This window comes from Tachyglossus aculeatus (assembly GCF_015852505.1).
Source record: "Tachyglossus aculeatus isolate mTacAcu1 chromosome 12 unlocalized genomic scaffold, mTacAcu1.pri SUPER_6_unloc_2, whole genome shotgun sequence".
In the NCBI taxonomy this organism is placed as follows: domain Eukaryota; kingdom Metazoa; phylum Chordata; class Mammalia; order Monotremata; family Tachyglossidae; genus Tachyglossus; species Tachyglossus aculeatus.
Window position 1 is genome coordinate 11,801,537 of NW_024044829.1, and position 12,390 is coordinate 11,813,926.

Below are 12,390 nucleotides of genomic sequence, written 5' to 3' on the forward strand. Positions count from 1 at the left end.
CAAAAATCTCCAGTGGCTACCAATCAACATACACATCAGGCAAAAGCTCCTCACTCTCGGCTTCAAGGCTGTCCATCACCTCGCCCACTCCTATCTCACCTCCCTTCTTTCCTTCTACAGCCCAGCCCGCACCCTGCGCTCCTCTGCTGCTAACCTCCTCACTGTGCCTCATCCTCGCCTGTCCCACCTTCGACCCCCAGCCCACATCCTCCCCCTGGCCTGGCATGCCCTCCCTCCACACATCAGCCAAGTTAGCTCTCTTCCTCCCTTTCATAGCCCTACTGAGAGCTCACCTCCTACAGGAGGCCTTCTCCGACTGAACACCCTCTTTCCTCTCCCCCTCCTCCCACTCCCCACCCCCCTGCCTTACCTCCTTCACCTCCCCACTGCACCTTATATATATATACATATATATATATACACGTTTGTACATATTTATTACTCTATTTATTTTACTTGTACATATTTACTATTCTATTTATTTTATTTTGCTAATATGTTTTGTTTTGTTGTCTGTCTCCCCCTTCTAGACTGTAAGCTTGCTGTTGGGTAGGAACCATCTCTATATGTTGTGAAGTTGTACTTCCCAAGCGCTTAGTACGGTGCTCTGCACACATTAAGCACTCAATAAATACGATTGAATGAATGAATGAAAGGAAGAGCGCTGCCTTGGCGGGTGTGTGGAGGGAGGGCATTCCAGGCCAGGGGGAAGACATTGGCTGGGGGTCGACGACAGGACAGGCGAGAAATAATATGTACATATTTGCATTCGATTTAATCCCACAAACCAAATATGATTATTTGATTTCCAAGTCTGCTTAGGGCTGATATAATATCTTAAAGGATTTTTTTCAGAAGAAAAATAAGTTTGGGATCTGAATCCTCACAAATATTTCAAGCACCAAGGGGCTGGCTGCAGGAGTTGAACCTTGGTTGCAGGCGTTGAACTTCGTAGACAGAATTAAATTTTCTTGATCTTAAACCAATAGTTTAGATCTTCCTGAACAGTTACAGTCCCATATTCCCAGGCCAATAATCCAAAATTAGGGGGAGGGGGAGAAAAAGCTAGGAAAGAAAATCCGAGTTTCTGAGTCAGAGAGAAAATATTAATGGGATTGGTTTTGCTGACAATTGAAATTTTTACGTTGAATTTTTTATCATCTAATTTTTTTACAACCTAATCTTATTTTCTGTACTATTGATGGCTTGTTATACCCCTCTATATCAGAATTAGAATTACAGATATTTGATTTAATTAGCAAATCCACTGGGAATAAATTACAGTACTACATTTTTGAGTAACAGCCATTTTAATGTGATGTTCAATTCATTTAGCTTAGTGGACACAGCACAGGCATAGAAGTCAGAAGGACCTGGGTTCTAATCTTGACTCTGCCACTTGTCTGCTGTATGAACCTGAGCTAGTCACTTAATTTTCCAGGGCCTCAGTTACACCATCTGTAAAAATAAGGATTAAGACTTTGAGCCCTATGTGGGACAGAGACTGTGTCCAACCTGATTAGCTTGTATCTACAACAGTGCTTAGAACAGTGCTTGACACATAGTAATTGCTTAATAGAATCCATCATAATTATTATTATTATTATTATTAACATTGGAAAATGTTATATGGAGCACGCCCTTAATGTTACTACCAAAAACACATCTATTGTCTTATAGAAGCATTCTTATATCTCCCAAAAATGGTGATAAAAACATCATTCTTTATAGCATCTTATACGCTAAATGCTTTGAAGGTTTAGCACACAGTTTATTGTCTTGTCTGCCCCTAACCTCCTCATTGTACCTCATTCTCGCCTGTTATGCTGTCGCCCCCTGGCCCACGTCCTTTCCCTGGCCTGTAATAACCTCCCTCCACACATCTGCCAAGCTAGCTCTCTTCCTCCCTTCAAAGCCCTACTGAGAGCTCACCTCCTCCAGGAGGCCTTCTCAGACTGAGCCCTCCTTTTCCTCTCTTCCTCCTCGTCCCCCCTGCCCTACCTCCTTCCCCTCCCCACAGCATTTGCATATATTTGTACGTATATATTATTCTATTTTACTTACACATATTTACTATTCTATTTATTGTGTTAATGATGTGCATATAGCTTTAATTCTATTTGTTCTGACAATTCTGACACCTGTCTACATGTTTTATTTTGTTGTCTGTCTCCCCCTTCTAGACTGTGAGCCACTTGTTGTCTAGTGACCATCTCTATATGTTGCCGACATGTACTTCTTAAGTGCTTAGTACAGTGCTCTGCACACAGTAACACTCAAAAAATATGATTGAATGAATGAATGAGTCATCTCTGACCTATAACGAGTCCATGGACACATCTCTCCCAGAATGCCCCGCTTCCATCTGCAATCATCCTGGTAGTATATCCATAGAGTTTGGGTAAAAATATGGAAGTGGTTTACCATAGCCTACTTCTTTGAATCTCCACCCTCCACTCTCTCCCATGCAGCTGCTGCCCAGCACAGGTGAGTTTTGATTTGCAGCAGACTGCCTTCCACTCGTTAGCCACCGCTCAAGATAGGATAGAATGTGTTTACTTCTGCTTCATTCTCCTTCCCATAGCCAAGACTAGTAGAGTACTAGAAACTCTCCAGGTGCAATTCTGAGAGGGGACACAGTTCATTATCTAAACCAATTTCTAGTCATGTCTCTAAACCATTTCATTATATGAATAGGACTGTTTTTTGTGCCTGCCAATTTTTTGTGAGACTCTCTTGGATTCCAATACATTGAGCTAGATCCTCCTTTACTTTGAATAGCAATGACTTCCAGCTCAGTCACATGGCCAAGGGCAGAACCTTTTGATTTTATTCGCTTTCTTTACAGCATTTGTTAAGTGCTTATTATTTGCCAGGCAACATACTAAGCATAGGGGTAGATATGGACACAATCCATATCCTACTTGGGGCTTATAGTCTTTGTCCCTATATTACAGATTAGGTAACTGAGATATGGAGAAGTGACTTAATAATTAGAATATTAATGATAATGATGGTATTTGTTAAGTGCTTAAAATGAGCCAGCCACTTTACTAAGCACTAGGATGGATACAAGGAAAGCATGTTGGACACAGTCTTTGTCACATGTTGGGCTCACAGTATCAATCCCCATTTTTAAAATGAGATAACTGAGGCACATTGAAGAGACTGTCCCAAGGTCACATGGCAGACAAGTGGGTGAGCCAGGATTAGAACCCATGATCTTCTGACTCCCAGGCCTGTGCTCTATCTAGTACACCCTGCTGACGTGCCCAAGGTCACACAACAGATACGTGGCAGAGCTGTGATTAGGAAACCGGTCCTCTGACTCTGAGACCTCTGCTCTTTTCACTAGGCTATGCTACTTCTCTAAAGTTGTAAACTATTTCAGGTGTTGCATCCCACCTCATTCCAACTTAAACTCTGGGAGAATCGAGCAATCAAACAGTTCTAAGTTCTCAAAACTGTTGCTTGTGTTTGAGAGTTTTGACGATTGTATGCATGGGAAAGGAGAAATGTAAAAACTGAATAATGGCTAATCCTTATTCTCTTTTAGGTGTCTCCCTGGGCCCATTTTATTGACTTCTCTTATTTAGATTTGCCTTCTATAGTTTTATGTCACCAGGAAGTTTAGCCTGCTTCTCCCCTCTCTGAGGTTCTCTCTGAATAGGAAGAATTGTAATTTGAAGATCCACCTATGCAATTCATATGCACCTAAGAAAGCAATATACCTAGTATAAATTCTTCCCTGATCCACAGCCCCACAGTCATTATGTACATATCTGTGATTTATTCATTTATTTATATTAATGTCTCTCTCTGCGCTAGACTGTAAACTCACTGTGGGCTGGAAATGTAGCTACCAACTCTTTCAAATTGTTATATTGGACTCTCCCAAGCACTTAGTACAGTGCTCTGTACACAGTAAATGCTCAATAAATACAACTGATTACCAGCACAATAAATACTAATGATGAATAAATTTGTTCTATATAAAGAGTTGTAATAACGACAAATTGGAAGGCCAAGCAATTATCTTAGGAGGAAATACATGATCACTATTACAGCACCCATCAACCGATCATGAGCAATCACAAAGTTAAGTTTTTTAGATTACTTTCAGAATGCAGTTGATGTGCTTGGATATTTTTCACCTTACTGCACTGAGAAGTGAGATTGTCAGGAGGAGATGTGACAGGGCAGGGAATGTGGGGCTTGTAGTCTTTATCCCTATATTACAGATGAGTTAACTGAGATGTAGAGAAGTGACAACAATAATAATAATAAAGGTATTTGTAAAGTGCTTAATATGAGTCATCCACTGTACTAAGTGCTGGAGTGATTTTTTATAGTTCTTTATATCAATATCTATAAAGAGCTCACTGATAAAAAATATTGAGTTCTATAAAGAACTCAATGATTAGCTTACTGTGTGCAGAGCAGTGTACTAAGAGCTTGTTTTGGTCACCCGTTGTCCGGGGACGGGTTCGTTCAGTGATCGACGAGGCGAGAGAGAGAGAGAGGCCGGGGACGGAAAGCCTAAATTTTATATGAAATTTATTCCGCGAGGTGAATTGAATTTATGTAATTGTGTAGGCACAATGGATTGAGCTTCCCTTTCGGGAGGAATATAATCAATTAGCAATATTAGAGCTTCCCTACACGGGAGGAACACAATCATCCGTTAATCGCACGTGGGTGAGTTGGTTAACTCTCACCCATGTGCACTTCCCACTCGGGAAGAATCCACTTACTTTCCCACATGGGAAGAATTCATTACATTACCCGCGCACGTGGTGGGCAGCTAGCTCTCACAATGTGCTCTCCCTACACGGGAGGAATCCACTCATAATTCCCATCAGCAGCGGGATACCTGGGTCCCACCCACGAGACACTCACCCATCCCGCGGCCCTTGCCTCAGTGTGTTGGTTCTGGTTGTAGAGCGGGCGTCTGGCCTTCTGGGCAGGGAGAGACACGTGGGCTGCTGCTGCTGCTGCTGCAGCGGCGGCTGCTCCTGCTGCTGCGTGTCCTGGTGTTCTGACCCCGAAGGTCAGAGGCGACAGGTATTTATTGCCTGTGCCCCTAGGCCATTCCAGCTTCCGGCCTCTGTCTATCCAATCTCTGCCCTCCCCGCCTCCTCCATACCTAATTTGATTGGCACGGGGGCGAGGGACACCCTCTGTATTCCCAGCTTGGGCCATCAATCTAGCAGATTTGGTCGTGGGGGCGGTATCCCACCCTCACTTCCGAGTTCCGCCCGCTGGCTCAGGTGGTCATGAGATAGCTCTCGACCTTGAGATGGCCGGTACCCGAGGGTCACCTCGGGACACTTGTATTAAGCTCTAACTGATGTGAAATAATACTGATGTGAAATGATGTTCAATGCATATTGACCATAGGCAAGAAGAGTCAAGACTCAAGATGCTCTGATCCATAGAATGCCGAGTGCATACCGGAGGGCTTTGCCCTTTTGGAGAAGCGGGGCTGTGGGCTGTGCTGAGTCCAAGGAAGACTAAAAACAGTGAAAACATTTTGAACCACAACAAGTGACAAGAGATTCAGGAGCAACAACAGAAGACAAAGTACACAGGAAGCTACATGGTCTAATGGAAAGAGCCCAGATGTGGTAGTCATATTATCTGGGTTCTAATCCTGCACAGCCACTCATCGGCAGTGTGGCCTTGTGCAAGTCATTTAACTTCTCTGTGCCTCAGTTACCTCATAATCCTCCCTCTGGTAGACCGAGAGCCCCATGTGCAACAGGGTCCGTGTCTGACCTGATTATCTTCTATCCACCCCACTGTTAAGTACAGTGCCTGGCACATAATAAGTGGTTAAATACCACTTTCACTATAATTCTTATTAATCTCAATAAATCATATTTATGGAGTGCTTAATGTGTGCAAAGCACAGTACTAAGCACTTGGGATAGAACAGTATGATGGAGTTCGTAGATAAGTTGCCTATTAGGAGCTTACAGTATAAGTGATTTGGCCAGTATGAATTTGGCATCTAAGATCCTCATCATCAACACTCATCAACTGCACTGCTTTAAGTATTGCTTCAGTGGGGAAGTTTTCATGGAGTTATTTCGAACAACCTCTAAGGATATTAATTATGGTATTCATTTGGTGTATGTCAAAGCATAAGCTAACACTAAGGAGGCACTGAAGTACACGAAATCATCACCACCAATGTTATTTATTGAGCATTTACTTTGTGCAGACCACTGTGCTAATCACATGGGAGAGTTGGTAGACACATTCCCTGACCACTACGAACATACAGAGTAGAGGGGGCGACAGGTGATAATAAAAATCAGACTAATCCTTGTCGAACATGAGACTCAACACCTACTATGCTACTGAGTTAACATCAGTCTTTGTATTTATTGAGCCCTTACCATGTGCAGAGCACTGTGATAAGTGCTTGGAAGAGTACAATACAACAGATTTAGCAGAAACGTTCCGTGCCCACAATGAGCTTACAACTTTCACTTATGTTCTTGGGAATGTGTGGATAAATACTGACATGGAATTTGTGTAGAAATATCTTGAGTGCTTTGCATAAGTCTTGTGAAAGATGGAGTGGATGACTGGTCCAGGGTTGTGTCAAACCGTTCCAATGAACCAAGGTGACTTGAATAATATGTAAGCTACTTGACATTTATTAATTAATTTAATGATAGAAACCTTGAATTGCATGTAAAAAGTATATGAACGGCATTAAGGGCTAATAGTATAGAATTAAAAATATTTCTGTTCTCATTGACTCTCAATTCAAGCATTCTTTTCCTAAGTACCAACCTTGGACTGTTCCAGTTTGCAGATAAAATACAGATAGAGCATGGGCCTGGGAGTCAGAGGTCAGGACTCTACAACTTCTCTGCTATGTGACCTTGGGCAAGTTATTTCATTTCTCTGTGCCTTCGTTCCCTCGTCAGCAAAATAGAGATTAAGCCTGTGAGCTCTATGTGAAACAAGGGACTGTGTCCAACCCAATTATGTTGTATCTACCTCAGCACTTAGAACAGTGATTCTATTTATAATTTTATTACTATTGTGTTGATGAAAAATCATACCAAAGTTATGGAATTTATTCTAATGGGATTTTTCCAGTGTTCCCAAACTGCAGGGGCATCTTTTTAGGTTATCCTTGGTCATTTGCATGACTATTACTACAGGGATAAAACCGAGGCAAAATCAAACACTCCACATCTCATATAATTTTCCCATAGAAATCTATTACCCACAGTTACTCTTCACAGAATGGTGGTGGACCTCTGGACACAGGACAGAAGTACTGCTTTCCCTGTTTGTGCTTCTTTGCTGTATACTTTGATTTTTCTAGGAGCTACAGAATGTGTCCTCCTGGCAGTGATGGTATATGTTTTTTTTATGGTATTTGTTAAGCATTTACTATGTTCCAGGCACGGTACTGAGCATAGTTGCAGATACAAACTAATCAGATCAGACACAATGTCCCATATTGAGCTAATAGCTTCCATCACCATCTTTTTCATTCATTCATCCATGACTCTGCTCTCTCATTCACTTCACATCCAATCTGTCACCAAAACCTGCCGGTCTCACCTCCACAACATTGTCAAGATCTGCCCTTTCCTCTCCATCCAAACTGCTACCTTGCTGGTTCAATCCTTCATCCTTTCCCGACTGGATTACTGCATTAGCCTCCTTTCTGATCTCCCAACCTCCTGTTTCTCCCCGCTTCACTCTATACTTCACTCTGGTGCCCATATTATCTGTGTACAGAAACTTTCTAGGCATGTCACTCCCCTCCTAAAGAATCTCCAGTGGTTGCCTGTCAACCTTCGAATCAAGCAAAAACCCCTCACTCTCTGCTTCAAATCTCTTCATCACCTCCCCCCTCCTAACTCATCTCCCTTCTCTCCTTTTACAGCCCATCCCACACACTCTGCTCATCTACCACTAACCTCCTTACTATGCCTCACTTTTGCCCGACCCATCGTAAACCCTGACCCACGTCCTTCCTCTGGCCTGGAATGCCCTCCCTCCACACATCCACCAAACTAGCTTTCTTCCTCCCTTCAAAGCCCTACTGAGAGCTCAGCTCCTCCAAGAGACCTTCGTGACTGAGCCCCCCTTTTTTCTCTCCTCCACCTCCTCCCTTCCCCATCATCCCCACCAGCCCTATCCCCTTCCCCTCCACACAGAACTTGTAAATATTTGTACATATTTATTACTCTATTTCATTTGTGCATATTTGCATATTTATTTTATTAATGATGTGTATACAGCTATAATTCTATTTACTCTGATGGCATTGACACCTATCTACTTGTTTGTTTTTTTGTCTGAATCATTCAATTGTATTTATTGAGCACTTACTATGTACAGAGCACTGTACTAAGCACTTGGAAAGTACAATTCAGTAACAAATGGAGGCAATCCCTACCCAACAATGGGTTTCAGATGCAAGAACTGAGACACAGAGAAGTGAAATACCCAGCCCAAGTTCACACAAGCTGATGAGTTGCAGAGCTGTGACTAGACTCCAGGTCCTTCAGACTCCCAGGCTCACACTGCCTCTACTAGGCTACGAGAATGCTCGTTATGTGGCCATATGTAACCCCTTGCATTACCCACTTATTATGTGAAAGGGCCCTTCCAGTCCAGATAGAGCAAATATATTGAGTCTCCACACAGCCCTTTGTGATGTGGATAAAATTAACCATTTTTTTTCTGTGACTTACATCAGTGCTGAAGCTGACCTATGGGGAAACCTTCCCCAATAAGCTTCTGACATAACATGTGACTATGCTGATTGTAATTGTTCCTTTCCTTTTGATACTCCTGTACTATGTCAAAGTCATCTCTCCTTCTTTTAGGTTACAAGGCCTGCCCCATCTGCTCCTCCGACCTCATTGTCATCACCTTGATCTTTGGATCTCCTATCATCATGTATTCTCTGGTCAAGTCAAGCCACTCAGACTGTGAGCCTGTTGTTGGGTAGGGACCGTCTCTATATCTTGCCGACTTGTACCTCCCAGTGCTTAGTACACTGCTCTGCACACAGTAAGTGCTCAATAAATATGATTGAATGAATAACTGAATGTGGACAAACTGCTCTACTTCTTCTCTACTCGTATGTTTAACCCACAGATACTCAGTCTGATAATACAGGAGGGGACCACACTCTTGAACTAAATGCATCAACAAGTGGATTCCTAAGCCAAACCCCAAGCCAAAGAAGAATTTTCATTTATAGATAGCAGCATATCAAAGTTAAAAGGGCATGGGTCTGGAAGTCAAAGAACCTGGGACCTAATCTCAGTTCTGCACACTTAGTTACGGTGACCTTCTCTGTGCATCTGCAAAATGGGGATTCAACACCTGTTCCCCCTCCTCTGACTGTGAGCCTCATGTGAGACTTGATTATCTGTCCAGGCTTTCTTGAAATGTGTTGTTTTCCTCGAATCCCTCTTGAATTTCTTTCACTTTTTCATGAAACATCTTCTAAAAGGTCAAATTTACCTTCAATGCTATAACCCCACCCAAAACAGGATATACACAACCTTGTCTAAATAAACTGAATTGAGAAGCAGTGTGACCAATGGATAAACCATGAGCCTGGGAGTCAGAAGCACCTGGGCTCTAATCCCAGCTCCACCACTTGTCTACTGTGTGACCTTGGACAAGTCACTTCATTTCTCTGTGCCCTCAGATTGTCTCATCTGTAAAATAGGGATTAAGACAATTAGCCCCATGTGGGACATGGACTATGCTAAACCCGATTAGCTCATATCAACCCCGGTGCTTCATACAGTGCCTAGCTCATAGTAAACACTTAGTACCGTTAAAAAAGTATGATTAAAGGAACTGAATAAATGGTAGCTCTCTAGATGTTACATTCAAGGAGCTTATTTTTATTCTTTTGGAATTAGAAGAATACTTTCCTTGAGCTCTGCTCGATGCAGACAGTTACTAGATGTCACTTCACTTACAGTTTTGCTTCAAAATTCAAATCCATAATTCTATTTTCAGACATGGCTAGCATCTGTTTAAATACAAATGGGGGAGTATTTCCTGGAAGAACAGGGTAGTGATTCTGTAAATAGGAGTGGATCAGGAGCAGAGGAACCTGTCTATGAGATGAAAAATCAACTTAACCTTCAACCTCCAGGAACTCCTAAATATTCTTTTCTGATCTTCTCTTCAAACTTTTAAAATAAAACAATAAAACAGTAGTACATATCAGTAATTCTGTAATGCTATAAAAGATTGTCCTCATGCTCTGCACACAATAAGCCCTCAATCAATACCATTAATTGATGGAGCAATTGTCCGATTTTATGTGTTGATGTCTTGATATTTCATTTCATCCTAGCCTGTGTTCTTACTGCTGTTGTCTATTTTAATTCTGAGAACAAGGAATGGGCCTCTGACACTTTTCCATGGTCTTTACAAGAGCCCAGAATATCCCATGCGCACAGTGAGCCCTCAGCAAATGATAAAGAAAGGAATGTGCCAAGTAATAGTTCCTGAGCAAAGTCATTGACTTTATACCTCAATATAAAGGTCACCTTGACAAGTCAGAGCCTCTCAGATCTTGGGAAGATATCCTTCTACCCAGAATCCTCTTCAGAGCACTTTTCACCTCTTGATTTCTCAGACTGTATATCAGGGGATTTAGCATGGGAGTGAAGACTGAATAGGAGAGAGAAAGCACCTTCTTGATCTCAGGAGAGTAGGAGGCTTTCACTTGGAAATAAGTCGAACCCACAGCCCCAAAGAACAGTGAGACCATAATGAGATGGGACAAGCAGGTGGAGAAGGCTTTGCAATGGCCCTCGGCGGAGGACATCTTCAGGATGGTGACGAGGATGCGGACGTAAGATACAATGATCACTCCAAATGGGAGTATCAGGATGATCACACTTCCAGTTATACTGTATACCTCAAGTGCAAAAATGTCCGTGCACACCAGATCTAAGAGAGGAGGGCTATAACAGACGAAATGACTAATCACATTAGGCCCGCAGAAAGGCAATGTAAACATCATGGTAGTCTGTATTGTTGCCACTGGAATCCCTGTTAGCCAGGAAGCCAGGGCCAGCTGCAAACAGAACCTCTGGTTCATTATGAGCGAATAGCAGAGTGGGTCACAGATGGCAGCCTGTCTGTCATAAGCCATAGTTGTCAGGATCCAACACTCTGAGAGCCCGAAAAAGAAGGCAAAATACATCTGGGCTGCACAGCCACCAAAGGAAATGCTTTTATCCTTGGACAGGAAATTGGTGAGCATTTTGGGGATGATGACAGTGGTGTAACCGATATCCATAAGGGACAGGTTCCTGAGGAAAAAGTACATGGGGGTTTGAAGGGCAGGGTCCACAGTGGAGACCAACACTAAGAGGGAGCTTTCTATCAAGGTTATTAGGTATACTACAAGGAAAATCATAAACAGGATGATCTGAAATTCATGGAGATTGGAGAAACCCAAAAGAATGAAGTCAGTTACAAGCGACTGATTGGCTTCTCTCATTCGCATGTTTTTTTGCTTTTTTTGGCAATAGAAGTACACAAATGTCTGGGCCCAGTGTCTTCTCCGTTCGGGAAAAAAATAGGTAGCAATTTTTTCAGAGTCCAGGTCTTCCATATGAACAATTCTCAGAATGAACTTGGGTAGCTTATTTGGTCAAGGATCAAGAAGGTGATCACAGCATGAAATATATGGTCTCGAAGTTCTCAGTGTCCAGAAGCAAATTCAGGAGACTGGGGAAGAAGTGAAGTTAGCCAATAATACAAATTCTGCAAAGGAATAAATAAAGAGTTTCATTTTATCATCACTTGCCATTGATGTTTATCATTGTTGAACCAACATTTTTCCCACCACACCATGTTGTCGCCTTTATAGCAGCTAAGTCTGCTGGGGGAATTGAATAATCATGGATTCTCTGCAGGGAACAAAGCACCCCGATCCATGATGCCCACCTAGAAATTTCCTCAACTTCTGGTCACACAAACACACCTCCACACACCGACCTACACCCTCCCACTCAAAACCATCTGTACACAAACACAATTACATACATGCAGACATGCATACATGCAGGGTGCTCATGTGCCCAACAGTGACTGGGTGAGAATTTTTCAAACAGAAAAAACAACCAAAAATCTACCCACTCGTCCGTACCACCTTTTCTCTCTCAAGTCCCATCCTTAGGGAAGTAGTGCTACAATTTTAGCAATTGGAGGATTTTTTTGTATGGTATTTAAGCATTTTGTGCCAGTCACTGTTCTGATCTCTGGGGTAGATGCAAACTAATGAGGTTGGATACAGTCCATGTCCCAAACCGGGTTCACTTTCTTTATCCTCATTTTATGAATGAAGTCAGTGAGATATAC

At 42.4% G+C, this 12,390-nt stretch overlaps 1 protein-coding gene across 1 annotated transcript; it reads right to left on the reverse strand.

Moving 5' to 3' along the window:
• Positions 1-851: 851 nt before the first annotated feature.
• LOC119921360 (olfactory receptor 10A7-like) lies at positions 852-11,527 on the reverse strand. The gene is made up of 3 exons (XM_038741624.1): positions 10,582-11,527; positions 5,365-5,513; positions 852-947 (listed from the first exon to the last, which is right to left on the reverse strand). Exons 1-3 carry the CDS (start codon positions 11,525-11,527, stop codon positions 852-854), a joined length of 1,191 nt encoding a protein of 396 aa, XP_038597552.1.
• Between the last annotated feature and the right edge of the window lie 863 nt (positions 11,528-12,390).

Coding starts and splice junctions, on each gene's coding strand:
- LOC119921360 (XM_038741624.1), bottom strand. CDS start 11,527: ATGAGAGAAGCCAATCAGTCGCTTGTAACTGACTTCATTCTTTTGGGT. Junction 5,514..10,581: donor ATCTTCCCAAGATCTGAGAG/GCTCTGACTTGT, acceptor CACTGTTTTTAG/TCTTCCTTGGACTCAGCACA. Junction 948..5,364: donor TTGAACATCATTTCACATCA/GTATTATTTCAC, acceptor CTGTCTACGAAG/TTCAACGCCTGCAACCAAGG.